At 36.4% G+C, this 23,548-nt stretch overlaps 1 protein-coding gene and 1 long non-coding RNA gene across 2 annotated transcripts; one reads left to right on the forward strand and one right to left on the reverse strand.

Moving 5' to 3' along the window:
• The first annotated feature begins 514 nt into the window (after positions 1–514).
• On the forward strand, positions 515–21,154 carry LOC135694533 (calcium-independent protein kinase C). Its single transcript, XM_065213325.2, has 16 exons — positions 515–853; positions 6,662–6,722; positions 7,040–7,205; positions 8,018–8,052; positions 9,876–9,946; positions 10,843–10,981; positions 11,502–11,656; positions 13,260–13,496; positions 14,220–14,393; positions 15,316–15,407; positions 15,901–15,963; positions 16,125–16,263; positions 16,974–17,054; positions 17,754–17,861; positions 18,466–18,609; positions 19,513–21,154. Exons 1-16 carry the CDS (start codon positions 515–517, stop codon positions 19,654–19,656), a joined length of 2,148 nt encoding a protein of 715 aa, XP_065069397.1. The 3' UTR covers positions 19,657–21,154.
• On the reverse strand, positions 847–13,265 carry LOC135694570 (uncharacterized). Its single transcript, XR_010517178.2, has 3 exons — positions 11,977–13,265; positions 3,279–3,535; positions 847–2,588 (listed from the first exon to the last, which is right to left on the reverse strand). It is a non-coding gene; the product is annotated as an uncharacterized LOC135694570 (long non-coding RNA).
• Positions 21,155–23,548: the final 2,394 nt, after the last annotated feature.

Consider the following 23,548-nt stretch of genomic DNA (forward strand, 5'->3'; position numbering starts at 1 on the left):
CAAAGATAAATTATAAATTATTGTACTACATTACGAAATAGATAAAAAAACACTAAAAAAGACCTTTTCAAGAGTCTGAAGGGTGTGGCCGAGACAATTTGCTTTTGTCAACCCCATTTTTTTTGAGCTGGCGACGCCACTGGCGGGCATAAGCCCCCTGACCATTGTTTATTTAGAAATAATTAGCTACTCCTAAATCAGATGACTTTCAGCTCTCATCTATTAGACATATATGAGAGACGACAAAGAAGAAAAATCTTAAATAAGCAACAAAAGTTGTGATTTGTTCCAAGGTTGTGACAGACCGCAGAGGATATACAGCTCTTGCGTAACTGCGTTGGAGCAGAGATCTGGGATAGAATTGTCAGCATTTCCCGTTTGTGGAATGCAGTTTATGGCTGAGACTATCCGATCAAGTAGTGTAACAAACATAAAAAGATATGTTTGCCATTTAGCTATTGGCGAAGCTGCAGTTTTGTTAAAGTGAAGAATCGATTATAATTGAACTGAAGAGATGGCCGGCTTCAGCGGTGTTATGAAACTACGGGTCATAGAGGCCTTGGAATTGGATTTGAAGCACATCCGCTCGCAGTTCGGCAAGGGAAAACTCGCCTCAATTGATCCTTTCCTTCAGGTTAACGTTGACGATGAAAATATTGCAAGGACTGCAGCCAAGTCAAGGACACTATCCCCTTTCTGGAATGAAGAGTTTACAGCGACACTTCATAACGCAAAGTGCTTGAGTTTGACAGTGTTTCATAGTGCGGTAGTAGGGCCTGACCCATTCGTTGCAAACATAAGCGTGCCATTGCAAGAAATTATTCGACATCAAGAAGGCCAACCGGATTTGTGGGTATGTGTTTTCAACTTTTGGTGATAATCACGTCTAATTCATAAAGTTCTGTATTACGAAAAATCGGAAACACCTGCCAAAAAGCAGGAAACAAATAGCATCTCTAACTGCACTGTTTTATCCACCTGAGCACGATGTGAGCCCCCTATCGTAAATGTCGCTTACTTATTTTATTTATTTCTAAACAACTTTAGTTTTAACCACATCTTTTCTACAAGGTGTTTTTCTTCACTGCCATTTAGCAAGATCCAGCAGACACTCGTCCACTTTATATTTTTTGTTGTCAGTTATGTTCAAAATTTATCCAAGGCCCAAAATGTGGAACCTGAAACCGCATAACCCTCTATGGCGTGACGCATTTTTTGCCTGCCGAATCTGACTAAATTCTCATTACGACACACTTTTCGGTCAGCTATTGAAGAGAGCAATAAGATTTACAATCGAGAAAAAAAATTAACTGCCCATTTGTGTTACCAGACGAAGTTTTCGTATTTATCCTCCATGGTCAAAATCAAAATATTTTGTTTCACTTATAAAATCGTGAGAATGCAATCTTTGTTTACATTTGTAATTTTTATTCAAACGAATTTTGTTTGGGAATTTTTCGAGATAAACCAATATATTTGCAACCAGATTGCCTCAACCTAGTTTCTAACGATAGGACAAAAATTTTGATAGTTCCTGTTTCTATCTTGTCATACGTCATAATGTTATAGATTTTGCAACGATTTTTTGTCTGGTGAGCTTTTTGCATTTGTCACAAAATTTCATTTGTTTTTAGTAGTGTAGACATTTGGTAGTGTGCTCTTTGTTTGTTTGTTGAAATTTGTTGCAAAGAAAAGTTTGCCTTCTCAATTTTTGTTTTGGAAAAATGAGTTGTAGAAAACCAATTGCCCAGAATGGAAACTTTGTCAAGGGCCTGCAATATATTGCCTATCCATATAAGTTTCCCATCTGCCGACTTTTGCATGTTTGCCCCACATATTCCCTAGGTTATATCATCTACCATATTACTCAGGGTACAAGTTGAGTTGACATATAAGTCAATCTTAATTTTCAGACTTCTAGCAATACCAAGCATTTCAAATCACGACACTTGCAAGACTTAATCAAACAACAGTTTACACTCTCCTGTCAAAAGTTGTTCAAACAGAAATACTTTTTTGAAATGGAAATCTTTTCTGCATAAGTTTCCTGTAAACTACACTTTTGGATAGAAAGCAAGGTTGACTTTTCACATGTATTTTACGGCAATAGAAACTATACTTATACGCTGAGAAATACAGTAACAGTGTGTGATTTCAGGCACCTGTCTCAAATTTTCAAGCTGACCTTGTCCTTAAGTTTATGTTACATGTTGCAAACTCTGGTTTACATTACAAATGAGTAACAAAGAAACAAATTCCAATTGTTGCAACTGGCTATTTTTGTTACAAATTATTAATTTGCAGTATTTTTATCCATACAATTTTATCTAAAAATTGTACTGTTTGTTAGACATACGTCTTTTAGGAGCAATCTGCCAACAAAGCATGTGTCACTGCATTTCATTTATCAAGTTATTTGTTTATAGTTTGGCTTCTGATGTGAAATGTGACTGTAAGTGCCATGATCAGCAAAAACCAATTCTTATGAAGTGTAACACTTCTATTTTCAATTATTGCCAGGTAATTACAGAGTTTTGCTAGTGTTGTTTCTCATTGAAGTTGTTTGTAAATGCTGAAGGGTTTCTTATCTGAAAAATAATGAATTTGAATCAAATTATTAAATCATTCTTAAAAGAAATAATAGTTTAATGTCATGCTTTTATCTAGAAAACCAATGATTTTTGAACTTAACAATCTATATCAATTTTAAGTTGCAGTTGAATGTTTTTTCAAATTTCCTACTTTTGTACATGTCATTACAATTTCAGAACTCAGAATAAGTGCTTCATCTTAAATTATGGTAAACCTCAACATGAACCTCTTGTTATGAAGAGATTTTATAGGCATTTCAGAAAAATTAAATTCTAAACAGATTGTCTTGTTATGATTATTTTTGCTTTATCAATACTTTAGCTTTGACTAGAGTATGCTGCTTTTACAAGAAATTTTGTTCTTAAGGAAATTAATATTTAGCATACTTGCACAGAAGCAGGCTGTTCTAAACGTTGACAGGTAGTTCAACCTGCTGTGTTATAATTTGCTAATTGATAACAGCATGAAGCTTCGTCTTTTTATGATTACTGCCTGTTAATTCCTAAATTAATCAGTGTGAAAAAATCAGTTTATATATGCACACAATGCTGGTTGAACTTCACAGGAAGACTTTTGGTTGAAGTTTGTGAGTTTTTTTTAACAAAGAAGTATGCCCGAAATGTCCTTCTTTTTGATCAATTTTGGGCTAATTTGTCTTTAATACTTGCTTTTGTAAGCATACATACCTGCCCTTAAGCTTCAAATCTTTTATCAACCTCCTGTAGTACTTTACCATTTCTGCCTTTATGGAATTGTCCATTTGACTTGAACATTTGGATGTTTGTAACCAAGTTTCTGGCATCAGCAACATCTTTGATTTTTTTGCTACATGCTTGTATGTTCGCTTTCACTTTAAGTTTAAGCTAGTTTTTCTTGAAAGTCCCTATTGCATGTACCGGTACCCATAATTCACTGAGCCTAGTATGACTGTTGTATGACTAGTCTAGAATAAAGATATATAGTATAAATTCTTGCCAAATTTATTATTTACATTGGTTGCACCAATTCTTCAATGTGAAAGCTATTTTAACATATTTTCGTAATTGAATGTTTGACAAAGAGAGAAATCTCCTGGGTAAGTCTTTTAACCAGCAAGTAAGTTTTGATTTCAAGGAAAAATTTTGAAGGTAGGGTATTTGTATCTGCTGCACTTTAAAATAGTTCTTAATTTCAGCCAAATTGATATTGCTTGTCATATTGGAACTGAATTAGCCTCATTCTAAATCAACAATAATTTCCGTTGCCTTTCAGTATGGGGAAGATTTTTCAGAAGTTATCCCTTCTCTGATACAAAGCCATTGGTTTCTGATGAGACTCAGAATGCAAAATGAAGTAGAATCACTTTTTCTAAGCATCCATTTAAAGCTATTTCAACTTAATTAGGCAAAGAAAACATTTGCTGTTGTCACCTGAACTACCAATGTAAGATATTGATCAAAATTTTTAGCTGGCTTTGAGCCTAAAGTAACATATTGTATTTAACTGTATTATTTGGGTTTATTGTAAGGCAGGCTGCAACAGCTAAACCAACAGAAATTGTTTAAGGTTATTGTTGCTTCAGCACCTAGGATCTGGTGCCTTGCAATATGTCCTATGTGAATCACTGCAGATCTTTGCGAAACCGCAGCCATAGTTAATTGATTGTCTGCATGGTTGACAGTACTGTTTTGATAGGTGCCTTTTGTTTCCAGCCCCCTATCCGTGGTTTGAGTCTGAGCCTCAAAAACACATTTTCGTAACAGCTTTGATGGTTTTTCGGAAAGTGGCCAGTCACTTGTAGTCTTCTTGTATCTAAAATTTGTAATTTATGCATCAAAATCCTTATTATCAGCATTACCCAGTTAAGTTTAGACTAAAAGGCATTTCCATTCTGAAGTTAAACCATTTTCTTCCTTTAGGTTCTTTTAGCCTCTAGAAGATTTACACTGGAAGCTTATATTTTATATTTTCACAAAAATTCTAAGCAATCTCTTTTTGTTTTTTATCGAATAAAAGCTGATGTGTGTGATGATTTATTTTCAATTATTCTATCATAGACAACTATTATTATGAAAAGATGCCTGTTGTAGTACCCAAAAGAGTACTCTGGGTGCCAAAGCAACGAACATACAAAACAAATAAGTCACAGTATATTTCTGATGAGAGAGTTATGTTTAAACAACAACTGTCTCTTTTCTGTTATTCGTCCTCTTGTCCGATAGATTGTGAAAAGGGTCTATTGGATGAAGTGACAGGCAGCGGGTTTGAGCCTAAGATTTTTCATTGGCCTGCCCTGTCCCCTCTTTCTATTTTTTCTGCCCGTCTTTCCCCTTTAGATGTGAAAATAGTAACATTGAAAGTTTTAAAGGCGGTCCAAGACTTGAAATTTGAAGAATAACATGAAAAGACAAGTATTTCCAACTGCTTGTATCGTGTCAAGATTTATTAAAATTATCATACAGGTTAAATTTTACTGAATGGTTTGTAGATGCTTGCAACCACACCACAGGTTCAGTTTTTACTACGAAATTTTGATTGGCAAACGTGGGTCCCTATGTCCGGACATTATCCGTTATGCGACTCTGCTGGAAATTTCAAGTGTCGTGAATTCACCCACTAGATTTCAATGTACTTAATTGCAACGGCTCTATTTATTGTATCCTCACTTTATCTCTTTAAAGAGGGGACCTCCCCCTATTTTCATTTACATATTGGCCTCCGATAGTACAGCTTTGTGCCTTCTTTTATGAAAGAAAGCCTGCACCCAAAAGGCCTGCTGTGCAGCACTACCCAGCCCTGCTTATGTATATCAATTCCCACGCTATGCACCTGTGCCTGAACTGTGCGGTGTATGTTGAACCGTGCATGAAAACAATGTAAGTTGTGTGTGTTTGATAGAGTTCGCTAACTGGAACTTGCACGTAATTGAAAATTGTCTGAAATTCTAGTTTTCCTCGATAGAAACTACTACAGAAGGTACCCAGAGGAATTCGTTTACGGTCGACCTCTTTCCGGGTAGTTCTTCGCTATAAAAACAAGGGTTGCCATCCTAAAATATTAGGAGGGATGGCTGTGGGCAACTTTTTGAAGCCACGCCCAGTACCATAACCACACCTTATATGCTTCTATTTATGTTAGAGATGATGTGAATCTGAATTCATTCAAACAATTCACCGATTCAAATATGGCCAGTTTGCTGGCATTAAGGCAGTTTTGGGATCTTTTGGAAGGTTTCTCCTCGCAAATTGAACCCTTTCCTTGCCTTACAGACAGTTACGCTGTTCATCGTTGTGGCAGGAACAGCCAATCAGTTTTCCTTTGGTATATATGTTCAGCATCGCGATAATAGGTGGTCAACCATTAATAGTTAATGAAAACTACCACTGTTGTTTTTTATATTGTTCAAACATTAAAACTTGCGTCAATCTTTTCTATTATGAGAATGAAATGCAGGTATTTGAAGGATTTATTTGCGATACCTCGCATCACATCTTATCTTAATTGCCTTTGATTGCAGAAGGCCTGGAAGCTTCATGATTTTTTTTTCGTCACAGTGAACATAAAATATTGTGATTTTTACCTAGAATTTTCAGTATCATTTGTATTTAGTTCATATTTTCTGTTCTGTTGTTATGGTGGCAGGTGCCAAAAGGTGAAACTGGTATCTGAAGGTGGGAGCTCCTAAAAGTCATCAAAATATATCTCGTTTTCAATGCCTTAAAAGTATTGACGAATTTTATCTTGGCTCTGCGCAAAACACACAAAACTGTTATTCACATAACCACTACTATTAGCTCCACTATTGTTTCTTTGGAGATAAAAGTGGAGCTTCGAACGTTGAACAGTGAAAATTTACAGGGTGCAAAATTGTGCTTCCTTCTCGAAGGATATATTTAATGGCGTTTCCCTTCTTTGCCCAAAACATAATGATATACCAAACAAAATTTTAGAAAATAGGTCAGTGGCCTATTGTAAGAAAGGTTTGGATGATTTGATTTGTATTTGGTAAGACGCAAACATGAACCTTAAGTTGAGCAGCCCAATCAAAGACTTCTGTGTTTCATTATCACATTGATTTTTCTCTTTCTAGATTCTTCTTGAGCCTGCGGGCAAAATTCACGTGTTTATTGAACTAAAATCTGGACACCAAGGTAAATAGTCGATATTATTATTTTCCGTGCCTTTATGCCTGCTGAAATTAAGTCATGTAGCATCACCTGGAAATAACGAGCGAAAGACGTCATTGAAATTTCTTTTGTCAAATCTGTTCACAAGAATGTATCCGAAAAGTTTCAGTGAAATATACTTTTCGCCTCTCTAATGATGATGTGATACAGAAATGATGATTGTTCACACAACATCATTACCAAGCTATTTCATGCTGATATAGAAACTTTTGAATCTGCAGCTCTACTTCCAACGTACATTGTTATTTGCGCTTTTATTGCAATTGACTTCACTTTTGCAGGTGACCCAGAGAAGAAACCATTTAACCCTTCAAGTAGTTATTTTGGTCGCAAGGCGAAAAGACGGAATGCTGTCCGGAGAAGAGTACACCAAGTCAATGGGCACAAATTTATGGCAACTTACTTACGACAGCCTACCTTCTGTTCCCAATGTTCCGATTTCATCTAGTAAGCGTGCTTTCATAGTCTTGTGTTTTCCAGTATGTCAGTCACACTAATAACCTTTTGTCTAATTTGCACACAGTTATTTTCCCCTCTTTAGTGTAACCTCAGTCCTTTACACGATGCGTTTATGCTTATGCTTAAAAGATTTTTCTTAAAATCAACTAAAAAATAAGAACGTTTGGCAAACTGAAAAAAATATTCTTTCTTGCGGAAACAGAGGCCCAACAATGGCCAATGATGAATATTTCGAAAAAGTTCTGTTTAACGGTTTTCGTTACGTTTAATTTTTGTACCTAGCTGTCACCTAACTGTGCCCCAGAACTGGTCTTTTAGAAAAAAGTGCCTAAACTACAACATCTAATAATTAGTTAAGAACTCAGAACACATCTTAGACTTTTAGATTCTTTCTATTAGGGCTCATTGGGCAGTTTAATCACAGTGGGTCCTTGTTTATAAAATGTTGTCCATCGGCTAGCATATGAAGCAAAGAGTGGAATTTTCAAGGCAGAAAACAGACAAAACGCAATGTAGTGCAGAATGTTTTTTGTCCTGCACCAAAAGTTGATCTCCGTCCGAACTGAATTAGGTGATTCCTTTTTTACATTTTCCGCCCTCTTTATGGTGGGAGGCTTAATGTCAATCACCTCATAGCCCTCTTCTAACCCCCCTCTCTTCTAACCCCCCACTCTCCTAGCCCCCTACCAGTTGGGCAGGCAAACTGCGGTGCCTTATAAAGTAGGGTCGTGCTTATGCCTTTGTCTTTTATACTTGTGTATATTGTGCAGTATTCACACTTTTATGTATCTATTTTCTAGTGGTTTAGTCAACAAACAAGGCTACCAGTGCCAAGGTAGGATAGAAATTTTCAAATTAGATTTTATCGTGTTTGAAGTTTGAAGCATTGGTCCATCAGAACCTTATATTTATTTCAGAAGTTGTCAATAAACTAGCAGTCTTAAGATAAGGCTTCTCATTATCAGCTACATATGCCAAGTGGGACAGGAACTTTTATTGGGCACAGATTTTAAACGAATTTGATAAATCAACTTCTTGATTTAATATCAAAATGGCTTGGCATATCAGCAAACCCAAAGTAACGCCCGAATTGAACCCAAATGGAGCAAATCTTAAGATACTGTGGCGGAAATCACTAAAAGTGTTATTAAAAAGTTATATTTTCGAAAAACTTGGGAAAATATTGTGGATGGACATTTCGGCATCTTGGAAAATTTCGATAGAGCTCTCGAAAAGGAATATAAGAATAATAAGTTAGGGAAGTGTAGATTCTCTTTTTCCTGAGCCATGCTTTGTTATTCTTTTATCAAAATTTGTAAATGATTTGTTGCTGGTGCCACAATGTCGCAACCGCCAAAGACGAAGTGATGAGAGAGAAAGATCTTTGAAACTAACTTTTGGCGCCTTCGCCCCGACTGTAACCTGTTCTCCACTGCGATAACATCGCTGTGAAACACTTTCCGTTTGATCTTATATAACATAACGCTTTGTTTTAAAGAGTTTGCTTACTAACTACGCGCCAATACAGAGATAAAAAATCACAGCCACAATCTTGGTTTTTCCAAACATTTTGTCAATCTATTGCAATAAAGAAACATTAAAAGATAGGTCTAAAATCATGCATTTGATCTTTAAGGCTGATGTTACGAGAACCAAGGTAGAGAAAAATCTGTTTTCGCTTGACTTAGGATATCAAGGGAGTTCATTGTAAACAAAATAAATTCAGCGACCACACGAATGTGTACCCAATATACCAAGTACTAAAGGAAGTAGAAAATGTGTACTACAAATTCATGAAGCGTCACTTTAAGTTAAACAAAATTTTCACCGGATAAATTTTCGGATAATCAACTTCGGCGAAAATATTCAAATAAATTTCGGACAAATTTTGACCAGTCTTTTGGATGGATGCTTAAAGCATTGTCCCATCAGGTTATTTATTCACACATAATTTTTAAGATTCTTATCGAACTAGCAAGGAACTTTGAAGAATCTCTGAATATTGAAATTGTAACAATGTTGAGAAACTTTCAGTACCGAAGTGGCTCAGTTTCTTAGTTTGGTGACTTTTTTGTATACGACGAGAACAACGATGTTATTTTTTGAACTGATGGTGCAATCAGCTTGGAAAAACTGTTGTCAAATTTTTGAAGACTTATTTGTTTAAAGCTTTCGTTCAACAAGCATTGCGCATGCGTGGTTCATACAAAAAATATCGGTCTGACAAACTTTCGAATAATTGTGGATGTGAATGAAATTTTTGTACTGTATGTAAATGGAATTCACAGTTTCATGTTTATTAAGTGGCTGTCATCTCCACATTGTCATTTAGTTGTCATTTTTGAGTTGTTACTGTTCAGCACATATGCATGATTTTTACAAAGAAGCCGGTTCCTTGCTCGGGGAGCCTTTCTACGAATATATCCTCTCTGCAACTCACAACTTTCCGAGGAGACTGCCGCCTAACCCAATTTGGATTGGAAAGAAAAAACTTGGTTACACTGCTATATTTTTTGTCATATCAAGTGATCCCATTGTAAGCAAATCGGCCGGTTTCTGTGAGTAATTTCCTCCCAGCTGCCGACGGATTTCCTCATTGTTTTCAGTTTGCATTTTGAATACTTCAATTAAGTTGACGACGGTCCTTTTATTTTGTAGTTTGCTCCTGTGTTGTTCACAAGCGTTGTCATAAAGATGTTGTCATTCAGTGCTCCGGAGCAAAGCAAGAGGTAGATAGAAAACTGATATTTTCAGAAACGTGATAGATTCAGTCTTTTGTTGGCTCCTTAACAGGATTCAAAGGAGAGTGGTCAGACCAGTTTTTGCTCAGGGGCCACCTTCGTTCTAACAAGATGTCATATGGGCTGGACCAGTAAAATCGTAACATAATTACCAATAGATGACAATAGCAATTGTTTCCCCGTGCTTCATTTCCCCTTTTATTACAAACAATTTTGGTAAGGGTGTGGCTGCCATAATTGAGGAAAAGGTTTAGATAACAGCTAGAGTCACTTGATGTCAAAATGAATTTGCAAACTTTATTTGCATAATAAGAGAGTTATTGTTTTTAAAAATGAATTTTTTAAGAATATCGAGGCTCAAAAAGTTCTTATAAAAGATTTTCCTTTGACAAAAAATAAGAACAGTTTTGTGATTTGTCGTAAGTTTAATATATACAATTTGCTTTAGTTTTTCGTTAACGTGTATGCATTACTACTGATCAAACTGACCATGCAAAGGCACAACATTTTGAGTCACAGGTATTTTGAACTAAAGAGGTTCTTTCGGCATTTTTCTGGAATTTGGAGGTTAACACTCCTGTTGTAAGTTGTCCATCCCTCTTTGATAACTGAAGTTGGTTTGGTACCCCTCAATTTTAGAAATGATGCCTCTTTTCAAAGAAGAAAATCGATGTTTGCTTAATTTGTCCCGCAACTTTTTGTAGTATAGTCTGAAATGTAATAGAATGATGGATGTGTGTTTTGATTGACAATACTAAAGAAAATTTCCCAACAAAATCATAAATTGTTTTCTTACTTTCAACTAATAGTTTGTCAATCCTTCAGTCTACTTTAAGTGAGTGAGCTGATTTCTCTTCAGCTAATTCAAGTTATTTTTTTAACAGAAAAACGCTGCCATCCCTTCAGGATTTTCTATCGATGTTCCACATAAGTTCGCTGTCTACAATTACCTCAGACCAACTTTTTGTGAGCACTGTGGCTCGCTTCTGTATGGACTCATGAGGCAAGGCATGAAATGCTCTTGTAAGTAATTTTCATACTTTATATTCAATCTTCTTCAATCGTTTTGGTCAGAAATAAATTAAAAACACCTTTTATCCATTAAGAAACACTGCTTCTATCTTACACTGCTTGTTTTTGAATATTTCACGTATCATTTTCGTCTCACAGCTTCAGTTGTTTTGTACTAGTCTTCATTGTCTTTTGACTTTCTACCTTGCCTACCTTGTCGACCTCTGCTGCCAGCCATTCTTTAAATCCGTCTATTTGACGTTAAATTGAAATGACCGGGTACCACTTCAAGGAAATTTTCGTACGAAATTTAGTGCCTTCCACAAGGGTTCAATTTTTTACATTTACTTTAGATTCTATATCGAAGGAATCAAGTCTTTATTATTGAAGGATTCAAATCTTAATTATTCAATCAAATCTTTATTATTGAAGGAATCAAATCTCTATTATTCAATCAAATCTTTATTATTGAAGGAATCAAATCTTTATTGAAAATGGGATGACAAACGTTAGATTTCGTCTCTTACTCCAGCATGTGAAATGAACGTTCATAAACGATGTCATCATCTTGTTCCAAACAACTGTGGTGTCGATTTAGCCAAAATGGCGAAACACTTGGCAGAACTAGGCCTCTCGGGTGACAAGCTCAACCGTGAAAACAGCAACATAATATCAGTAATTAGTCCGGTGAGTAAGATAAGTTATTAGTTGTGAAGATTTTGACCATATTTGCCTTGCTTTGAAAATTTGCAAATACCTTAATACGACTGTGACCATGTCAAATATGCATATCTTGGTTCAAAGTTGTCTTCTATCAGATTGGTAAGGTAATATTTCGATATTTTTAAAAACATTCATTACTTAGATTGCTATCGCTTGTTTTGCACCAGAATCTAGTATGGATATAAATACCCTTATCTTATCTTGACGAATATGTTCATTTTAACACTTTCAATAAGGCTGAAGTAAGCTCTGGTATTATTATTATTTGTAAATGAAGCATTTACCTTTTCATGTGATATTAACATCGTATTTACATCCACCCTGTGATTTCTGTAGCACCGTCCAATTATCATATTTTCATAATTGTTTGCCTGTGGAGTGAAAATGCGTCATTCGTCTTATGCATCTTCTTCGGTCCATCATTGCCTGACAAGGCACTTCTGTTCATCTTCACTGCTTCGTTAGTGCCCAAACTAAACTTGTTTCAGCAAGTATCTGCTTCAAAGCCTTTCGCTTTTACCAAAATCGGGCTTTTTCCTTACCGCATGCTACTTCTTTTAAGATTCTGAATAATTAAAATCCCATTTCGCGTTTTTGTTACGTTTTTCCTTCTTGTTTATATTTCGTGTGGTTGTAATTCCACCCATCCAATGCATTTTTAATGGTTTAGGCACGTAAGCACCCATCACCTTTAGGGCTGCGCTCGCCAGGGGTGCATTAGCTTGTTAACAAAGAGAGTAGGCTATATAAGAGAAAATACTGAATTAGCAAACAATATATTACTGTTTGTCCCAAATTTTGATACACAATGTTTTGGCAATCTACATTTTTTACCCGCTCGGTTTGGTCTCGCTGCTAGATTTTATGTAGGATTGAATAAAAGATCATGTGCTGCTTTTGGGTCAAGTCTTTGTCTTCATTCCGTTGGGGTTAAGCTAACTGCACATTTATCAAAAACTTAATCGAAATGTTGCATACCTAGCAAAAGATGCTAATCCCAGATGATATATTCTTGCTAAGGGCTGTCGTAACCGACAACTCAATTTGCTTTTGCACCTCTCCTCTTTAAACTTCCCCCATTTGGCTCTGACCCCGGATAACTCAAACTCTCTTTTTTTCGAATTTCTTTTTCATTCCCGTTAAATCTTCCCCAGCAGGCTCGAAGCCCTAATAAGTCGAACTGTTGTTAACTCGGACCTTTTTCGTAGTTCCCTTGGAGGCTCGAGTTATCGGATAAAACTGTATAACAATTTATTTGAATACTCATGTCAAGCTTTGTCAAACAGTGTCACCAATTTGATTCTTGTGTTTTTGTCGTCGGTAAGTTGGTGCCGTAGTATTGTTCAAATATGTAATGAAAGAACCAAGCAAGTTCGTATTCATGAAAGCAGATTAATTTAAGTTCTTGTAGCTAGGTCATATGTAGAGAACTGATGTTGAATATGGTTCTTTCAGTATCATTATCAATGCTTATCCTTAGATTTATCTGGCTGGTTCTTTTCGTTACAAAGAAAGCTATACTTTCTTTTTTACAAATTTCTGAAAACTGACTTGTTTTGCTCGCTAGGGATCTAAAGGTGGCAAAGACAGAAAAGTCAGTACCGAGTCGGCACCTGGCAATCTTCAGCGACACAGAAATGGACTAGATATCTCATATCAAGGAGACAGAGAGATCAAAGTATCGGAAAATCAGCTGTCTATGTCACCAGGAGAGAAACGAAAGCAGATGTTAATTGAACAGTCAAAACTCGGCCTAAGTTCATTTAAGTTTCTTAAAGTTATTGGGAAAGGAAGTTTCGGCAAGGTAAGTTAGGCAAAGCCGCTACTAGTGCCACTAGCGCAAATACCTGGTCGATGTACTGTTGTTTTGGCTCCGCAGGGATACAACGAATATACACTTTAAGGCATACTTAAACATAACTGCATATAAATAATGATTGCTGGCACAATAATTTTCCAGCAGCCTAAGGTCCCAAAACTAAAAATGCCATTTAAGATTTCGACTCAACTTCCCGCAGCTCTAGATTCTATTTTGCCTATTATCCTATAAGAAAACAGTTTCCAACATTGGACGTTTTTAATTTGGTCTTAAAGATGAAAGTGTTTCACACAATTCGTAGATGTAGTTATTTTTGAACAGGCCACTCCTTCGCGTAACGTCACTTTTGAGGTCGGATACTGAATTTACCGCTATACGTTTGTTCCATTACATTGCGTTTTATGAAGATCTTCAATTTAAGCAGATAGTATTGATCAAAAGTTAGTTCTGCAGCTTACAAAAATTAGTCAACTTGCTCATGCTTACCATAAGGGACGAAACCATTTATGATATAAATCTGAACTTCCAAACGTCCTCCCAAGTAACTTGTTTCCAATTAGAGGAAATGTCGATTTACAAAGGAAACTTTAACAATCTTAAAAAGGCAAAAGAAGAAAGAAGCTAAAAATGAACTATGTAACTGTTCGCCTTTTTGCGGCAGAGGATATCGTTGCTGGAGCAAATAGTAAACGTTTTCTTATCCTGCAGGTAATGTTAGCTGAAAGGAGAGGCACTAGCGAACATTATGCAATAAAAGTTTTAAAAAAAGAAGCGATTATTCAAGACGACGACATGGATTGTGTCCTAACAGAGAAACGAGTCCTTGCACTTGCGGGGGAGCACCCATACCTTACTTCACTGCACTCATGTTTTCAAACGGCGGTACGAATAAAAGTTTATTGTTGTAGTTAAATTAATTGAAATGAACTGTAGAACCTTGAAGATGAAATTATTGTTTACGCAGTGCCCTTTCTTCTCTTCATGTTCCCCATCTGAAAATTTTCTTAGATTAGTGATCTTTCACCTCTCTCGATCCAAAGCAATGTTTATCACTAGGCTTGGATTGAAACCTACCTTTGAAAAGATGTTTTGAGATCATATCGATCTTCCCTACTTTTAGGTCAACTCTTTCTTTTTCCATCTTCATTAATGGCAGCAAATTTTGCTTTCCATTACGTGTTCGAATTACTATCAGGTTTCGACTGTATCATTCAACATTAGCACAGGGAAATGAGGGGTATATCTCAATTGATCGCATAAATTTTTGTTTATTTAAAACAGCATTTTTCGTGACCTTGTAAATTTAAAAGTGGTACAGTAAAGTCCCACCTTTAAGAAACCTATTTCACAAAGTCAGTCTGATTGGTTTTATTTTTTGAAACTATACTTTGTGAAGACAGGGTGCAAGTACCACAATAAAAGATGCCCGGTTAATCTTTATGATCAGTAAATAACATTAGAAAGTGCAAATTTATCATACCGTTTTGCTTATGAGCCCAACAAAGTATTAATTCTAGCCAGTGAAGATTTTGTAAACAGTAAATACCATATAATACACTATATTCCTGTTTAGAAGATAACATTTATTGATCATATTATAGAATTTTTGTGGAGGAGCTTTATTTGGCAAAATCATGTTTTAATTTCTTATAATGCGGTTGAATGCGGTTTTTTGAAGGTAGGACTTCACTGTAGCTGGCTTCGGTCGTCAGTGAGGTTTCAAAGAAACATCAGACGCCATGGGTATACTATTCTTCATTCCTCTATTGTTTTTTCGTAAAATCGACCATTTTTGTTGCTACAGGACCGACTGTTTTTCGTCATGGAGTACGTAAATGGGGGTGACTTAATGTTCCAGATTCAAAAAGCAAACAAATTCGACGAGACCAGATCAAGGTGAGATATCATTTTCAACCATGCACTAACTGTAAAACAATACCAACTCGTGATATTAAAAAGCATTGGTGATTGAATAACATTAAAACAGTGCCAATATCTTTTGTCCCCGGCATACAGATTGCCTCTCAACGGACGTACAGATTCATTTTAAAAATATATTTTTCTTACAAATTGTTACGGTGTTCCTTATTCATTTTCGATTTTTTTGTAAACGTAATTTACTAGACCGCTCTAACTTTCTTCATGTTTCAGCCTTCCCTTTATTTACGTTGTTGCAACCAATTTTTGTGACACCGCTATTTGTTCTTTGGACTGTCTTTGCTACATTCATCATGTTCTATTTAATCATGTTTTCTACTTATGATGGAAAAGATAACGGAATCCCAAGTTTTATTTAAAAGTTGATTGATCTTTGCGATGCATTTGTTTATCGTATGTTGTATTTTCTTTTATCTAAACGTTCGACGTATAATTTGTTTCCAAATTTTAGGTTTTATGGTGCGGAAATTACACTTGGTCTGCAATTCCTTCATCGCAAGGGTATTATTTATAGGTAAGCAACCTTTAAATTTCCATTTTTCAAAAATTTTCACGGTATACGTTGTCTCTCTTTAGCACGAAACAACAATGTTTCCCCTTCAAATCATTGCTTTCAACTTTGGAAATCATCCCCTAAAACGCACTGCTATAGATGTAATGTGCCCTTTATTGCAGAGATTTAAAACTCGACAACGTGTTACTGGATCACGAAGGTCACGTGAAATTAGCTGATTTTGGAATGTGCAAGGATGGTATGCAAGAGAACGGCAAAACGGGAACCTTTTGTGGCACACCGGATTATATCGCTCCAGAGGTTGGCTATTTTTGTTTAGGTTGTACAATTTATATTTGATTGTGTTCCTTCCTTCCAAATATTGCACGTAGCTCGTGCCGGTTTATTTCTGGTGTCAGTTTCTTCGGTCATCCTCTTTGTCCTATCGCTCAGGCAATTGTTTTATGACCATATGACCATGATAGGACCTTTATAAACGCCGTTATTAAGATACCGTATTGTTAGAGTAGAAAAATAATAAATTTGGGGTGCTTTGTAATCAAAGGGGATCTCCATTACAATTTCCTTTGTAATAGGGGACCCTATAAGTGGCGTTTTATTTAGAAGCAATGCGTAGATGTAAAACAACCCAAAGTGAACACGATTTTGTTCTTGCATTATATGAACCAGCCGGTTTCCTTAAGCACGGAAGAGCCTGCATTTCTTCGATACAGAAAAGGAAAATGAATGTTTCTAATGGTACCAGTTTGGTGATCTTACACAGAGCTTTCTTTTCGCTATCAATAACGCAAAACGAATGTCTATTTTGTATAAGTTGTTCAGTTCTAACAGCTGATTGTGCCAAGTCGGTCACTGTGATAACCTTTAATGTAAAATTCATACGTTGAATCAATTCAGTTTTGAAATTTATCCTTCAGGCTTTTCTTGATTACCCTTCGTTTTTCTGAGTCTATTTGCAATGGTTGCACGCGAGTAATGGTTTTGAATTAGTTCAAATATTGTTTTTGTAGATTCTTCGCGAGGAACCATACGGATCCTCGGTCGACTGGTGGGCACTTGGAGTTTTAATGTATGAAATGATGGCAGGATTGGTAAGACTTTGACGTTTATTTCGAGATAAAATATTATTATCAAGTATACTAAACTGGTAGCTGTTTAAGCTGCTGAAACGTCTTTAACGATGTTTACTACAGTGGGGGATACCTGGGGGCGGGGTTGTTTCAATTAGCTAGTAATTTTGACAAACTAGCATTTGATTATAAACCAAAAATGTAATATAACAAGGTTGGCATAATTTTCATTATTATGAAAGCACCTGCTCGAGCCAGTCATTTCGTATCACTTCGATAAATTCCCTTAATGGGTGACACTTTGTTGTAGTTTTTATATTTATTTAAATCTACTGTGCATAAACGTTCTACTTTGGCTCTCTTTGTTTGTGAATCAATTTCTCTGTTACTTTGGCTGTCTCTGTATGTGAATCAGTTTCGCAATAGCCTTAAGGCAATAATAAACAAGCTATTCAATGCCTGGAGAGAGCGATATACACAATGTGCCTGTTACGTCAAGCTTGTTTATAAACTTGGTGACTGTATGTCTTACGTTTTTGCGATCTTAGCCACAATCACAATCTTAGCCTTATGATTTTGGCCATAATCGACGCCTGTAAATGTCGATGTATTCAGCAACTCCTTGTAATATCTGTTTCTCAAAGCTTATTCTATTTTAATACCCTGATCGATCCGGATGTTTTTCAATGATCCATATCTGTTTCAAAATTATATTTTTAGCCTCCATTTCAAGCAGACAATGAAGACGACATGTTTGAGATTATTTTACACGAAGAGGTTGATTACCCTGCATGGCTTTCAAAGGAGGCTGTCTCCATTTTAAAAGGAGTGAGTATTGATCAGGACGTATAAATGCTTGAGCTTTAAAGAAACTTTGTCTCATTTTGTATAGCACGTCCACTTTTATTTATGAGATGTACTTTTGGCTTTGTGTTTTCTTTGCTCATGAGAAAGTCCTCGAGTGCAAACAATATATTTGTAAATCTAATGCTTATTCATGAGATTGTTTCACAACATTAGCCGTAATCTACTCAACTTAATCTTAGCTCACTGTTTAATTTCACATCGATTTAACCTCGTAGGAATGAAATTTGTTTATCATTTTTAGAAGTAATATGAATAGATGCTGTTCTCTTTTACCGCCAAGTTATTTCGGGTCGTTACCTGCAACCTTGCAGAAACTATTTTAGTATTACAGGGCGTTGTCACATCGAAATGGGCGTTGCTATATAGGCTTTCTCAGTACTTCGAACATACCTTTCAATTCTAGGTTAAAAGTTTTAAAGCGCTTCTGCACAAACAGTCTGCCATGGGTGTTGTAAAGCCTTCCTCCAATATTAATAATAGCTTTCGAGAACTTAACAAGTGTATTGCAGGGCTATCATCTAATGCTGCTAAGTAAATTCTGAAAACTATTTTGCTCGAACTTTAGTTGATGACCAAGAACCCAGACAGACGTCTTGGCTGCGTACCTGGAATTGGCGAAGTGGCGATCAATAAGCATCCGTTTTTTGCATACGTTGACTGGCGGAAGTTAGAAGCGCGACAAGTCAGACCCCCGTTTCAACCCCAGATTGTGAGTAGCTTTTTATTTGACATTTTTAAGTTTATCCGATTTTGTGACATTGGTACATCGGTCTGTTTCTTTTTATTTGGGTCTTTGTGCCTTTCAGCACATTAAAAATTTTGTATAATATTCACCTACAATTGACCCCATTTATCAAAATTTTGGTGATCTGCCTTGATTCTGTTTTCTTTTAAAACATCCACGTAGAATGTGATTACACCCTATTGTTATGATATATTGATTGCCCTTCACTCTGTTATACTCAAATTCGTGATCCACCTATTGGCATATTGGTTTTTTAAAGTTCTCAAGGTCATCTCAGAATTTCATAGTGACTTTATAAGTTGTTAGATTTTCTTTATTCAGAGTTTTATTTTGTTGGGAGTGGAGTGTTATTTGAAATTGCCAGCTGTTGGGAAGTGTCCTTTATTGGATAAATCTGTTGTTTGGAGTTTGCCGTTATCAGAAAGCATCTGTCAAAAGGTCCTCTTTATTTAGAGGCATTGTTGTTGGAAGCTGTTCGCCATGACAGTGTCCGTTGTTTGAAGATATCTGTTTTTGGCAGTTGTCTGCTTTAGGCAGGTGTCCGCTACTAGACATTGTTATCTATTCAGAGATATCTGTTGTTTGCAGTTGCCTCTTATTTCAAGGTTCCCGCTCTTGAAAGTTGTCCGCTCTTGAAAGATCTCCGCTCATGGAAGGTATCCGGTATCGGAGGGTGTCCTTTTTTAGGAGACATCTGTTTTAGAAGTTACTCGTTATTTGGAATTGTGTTTTATTGAAAGATGGCCTTGTAATTTTAAGGTGCTCTTTGTCATGCTTTGGACCATTTTTTTGAAATTGTCGCCATCACAATCTACAAATTTTATTACCAATGTCGCCAATCACACTTTTCATTACTCTAATTTATAGAAATCAAGCACTGATGTCGATAACTTTGATAAGGATTTCACTAGAGAAGAACCAAAGTTGACGCCTACTGATAAAAGTGTCATTAAATCTATCTCCCAAGAAGAGTTCAAAAATTTCTCATATGAAAATCCCAATTTTGTTTAATATCTTTAATTATTGTATTTGACAGATGTACATAAAATCTTATTGGAATAAAATGGTTTTAGGTGTAGCTGTTAATAATCTTATTCTTTATTAAACGTAGTATTTTTGATTAGCCAGAATAGTCATAATTTGAAACCAACCCAACCTTTCTTCTGGATTCTTGTAGAATATTTTCTTAGCGTATTCGCATTTTCCCTTTTTTTAACGTAAATAGCCATCTTAACCTTGATATCCTATTTGAGAGATATTTTCAGTTTGTCCACATGTTTCATCTTGTTGTCTTTGTGAGGCCCCTAAACATTTCCGGAACCCCTTCATTAATTGACCCTCTCTCCCGTATTTTATTAGAAAAGCTACTTGAACACCACGGAGCGAATTTCACTGTCGCTTTTAGGATAAGCAAGTTTTTGGTTTTGAAGATTATTAAAGCTTTGATCGGCATCAAGCTACCTGATTTTTATCATTGCATTTCTTCTTCATCTTTCCTCATCCAGCTTCGTTTACGCGTCATGTTTTCACACAAGTAGGAATTGTTTGTGTCATTTTGGCCTCCACAGACTTGAGGTGAAATAGGTTATATGGTCTTACCTTTATAAGGATTCACAGGATCCTTGACACTAACAAAGTATCTTTTCGTTTACTCTTACATGATCATAGATCGACTTCTTTTATTCTTGTGTTAATTTCTCTCCGTTATAGCGAACCATTCCTTAACGCCAATTTTATTTACAAAGATTGCGATTAAATTGCTCCTTTATATCTGCAAATAACTTAAAAACATCCGATGCTGAGCTTACCAGGGGACAAGGCCAGCCCAGTCAGGGCTTTGGCCAACAACTGTGTCAATTGATATCATGAATTTCGTCACCGAAATGAAATTGCAAAATCCGATAGCCCCTCAGTGCCAGATTGGTAGGCTTCCTTTCAAGCGAGACTATCGAAATCAATTCTTATGTTTAGTTTGTCATACGACATTGAATAGACTGGCAGTTAAACATCTGGAAGATTGAACTTTAAGTTTGATCTGCCATTTTGTTGCTGATTATAGGAAATGCAAGGCACGAAGGTCCTAGTCGAAGAGGGACGGTCTCGTAAAAACCTTTACAATTAGGCATCAGATGATAATATTAGCAAAACATTTATGTTTTCAACAGATTTCTACTGTTTTTTCCGACCATAATTTCTTTAGCTAAACAGATATAGACAGAGTAACTAAATTACAATGTAATTGTCTATGTTTACCATAACAAGCTGTTATTGAAAATTCTTCCTAAAGGTAGTATGAAGTAGTCTGAACTCATATTTTATAAGCTAGTAACGATTATGCTGCCTGTCAACGAACATGTCTGTATCAACCAGTTTTAAAGTTAGATCTTTTTTATTCTACCTAGTAGTCTAGCTGTAACCAATGTAATCAGTTGTTATTGTTACTAGCATTGTTCAGTTGTAGTTAAGGACTTGGTTCACCTGTCTTTCATTGCAAAGATATCTTCTTTGATGTTGTTTCTTTTGCATCGTGGACACTGCAGAAATTTTTCAAGATGGCAAAGAAAGCTGCTTGTTTATCCATTTCTCAATAATTCTTCAACAGCGTTCTGTAATTTATTTTTTATAATAAGTCTTGAATAGGCAATAACATCATTCATTACCAGTGCTGTTTCTATCACATTTTCCATCACACGATTTTAAGAAGTCTGCCGGGGCTTGTAGCCTGTTTTGAAATTTTCAACAGTTGCTGCCTTCCATCAATCTGGTAAAGATTTTCAACTATTACATTCTTAGATAAGAAGTGACTTTCTACAGTTCGATGCCAAACACATATAAAGCTGCCCATGTCCTTTGGTATCAGTGTAAAGTTATTGGAATGGCTCTAGTTAGCGCCAATTGAGAGTTATTTTGTAGCATTCGGTTATGTATCCCTCTCTATCCTTTCGATGGTACATAGAGGGTAATTTCCTCTCATGTAGGTAGATGTGGTACTATCTCAATCCCTCTTCTCTGTTCTCCCTTAGACTTTCTCATATTTCGGATGTTTTATAACATGCATATTTCCAGTATTGGTCTGGCAAGCGGTTTGTCAAGAGCGGCCTTGCTTGCTTTGTCTAGGTACATGTAAGATCTGCAAGTCCTACCCAGCTTTTTGTCGGCTGTGTGTTTATAAGTCTCTATATGATTATGAAACTTGAGATTCTTACTGATATTGGCTCTTACGTTATTCCCTGAAACTGTACTTCCAGAGTGCATAGCTTTTCCCTGTTTTTAGCCACATAATCTTTATTGGAATTGGTAGCCCCCAAATGCATATCCTTGAACTTATAAATTTGTGAACAAAGCTTCAACTCCTTTGTGTAATCACCTATCCTGGAAATCGTTACTGTTCCCTGCTATCGGTATGTCCGCTAGCAATTTATTATCGTTAGCAACAGGGCCATCTGCGTAACATACAAACTGTCAAGGCCTAATACTCTACCATGTGGCACATATGAAAATATATCTTACGGCCTGGTTTCTATAATTTTCGCTGCAACAATATGTCCTCGACATAGACAAACTTTTCATTCTATTTCAAGATGCAAAATCCATGTATACCACGACAGTCTATATCCCTATACCTATTATGGTTAGCAAAAAATCTAGACCTCCAACAGCTGAGCGATATTCATCCAAAGATCTAAGACACCTAAACCGCTGATTGATACATGATTTCCCTGATGCAACCTCACGTTGACATGTTGTAGAGGCAAACAAGCTTCAGTCTTCTAATGAGTAGTTCGTCTCCCATATTCGTCAAAAGCATGCAAAGAATAAACCGTCGATACTGAGGACTTTGAAATCCTTGTGGACAAACTGAACTTCTATGGCGCCAAGGGTAAAATACTGAGCTAGTTTTGCTCTTATCTTGTCAACAAGAAGCAGTTTGGAAGAGTGAACGGTAATCAATGTGTTACTGAACAGGTAGACTGTGGAGTTCCACAGGATTCCTGTCTAGGACCGTCACACTTTCTAGTTCTTGGGTAAGGGTGTTCAGAGATTTGTCAAGGCTTCCTGCTCTTTAAAGACAGCTTACGTGCAATATATACTGTCAACACCAATAATATCTTTTAATCCTCTCATTCTATTGACGATACCAATGCAGCAACAAATGCTCACCCTGAAGCCCTCAGAAGTTGGCATAAGGATAACACAGTCACTTGATATCGTGAAAATCATAAGAGATGGTAATAAGTAGCAGGTTCTTTTAAAGTAAGAGTAAATTCATCCAATCATCTTAACAATATAAACTCCCCCCCCCCCCCCCGTTCTCGTGACACTCCATGGGCCATGGCACCATAGCTGTCCGTCGTGGAAACACACGTATGTATAGCGCAGTCCCAGTGATTGGATTGTTGTCCAGGCAGTTCAATGGCTCGTGCACCTAGCATGGCTAGAAACACGCTGGTAGTATCTAAGATAATACCTCACCGTCATCATAACGTCATGTCCGACCCTTAGACAAGAATGCCTAGAGGGCAGGACCCTTTTTAATAAGCCAAATATAATATTTTCTTTGTTAAAAATTCAACCAATGAGTTTTTCCTTGCCAGGCTGTAAGGCCTTGTCTGCATTTTGCATATGCCTGTCTAGATAAACGTTGTATATTTACCTTCTTTTGTATTTTTCTTAACCTTCTTCGAGAATCACTTGCTTCATCGCTCAACCAAAGAATAGCATGCAGGTTGAGGCTGATGTCAGGCAGACATGGCTATATGAAAGTCATCATATTGAAGATGAGTTAACCTTTCTTTACAAACTCTAGAAAATTTAAATTCTACTTTCCATGACTAAACCATATCCTTCAAGGATTGAGGCAAAAATGGCAACTTTATGTCAGGCTCACGAGCGTATTGCAGCC

This window comes from Rhopilema esculentum, chromosome 10, assembly GCF_057945365.1.
Source record: "Rhopilema esculentum isolate cy_ngs chromosome 10, ASM5794536v1, whole genome shotgun sequence".
Classification (NCBI taxonomy): domain Eukaryota; kingdom Metazoa; phylum Cnidaria; class Scyphozoa; order Rhizostomeae; family Rhizostomatidae; genus Rhopilema; species Rhopilema esculentum.

Excerpts from the sequence above, each read along its gene's own strand:
- LOC135694533 (XM_065213325.2), top strand. The coding sequence starts at position 515 with ATGGCCGGCTTCAGCGGTGTTATGAAACTACGGGTCATAGAGGCCTTG. Across the intron at positions 9,947-10,842 it reads GCTCCGGAGCAAAGCAAGAG|AAAAACGCTGCCATCCCTTC; the intron begins GTAGATAGAAAA and ends TTTTTTTAACAG. Across the intron at positions 17,055-17,753 it reads ATGAAATGATGGCAGGATTG|CCTCCATTTCAAGCAGACAA; the intron begins GTAAGACTTTGA and ends TTATATTTTTAG.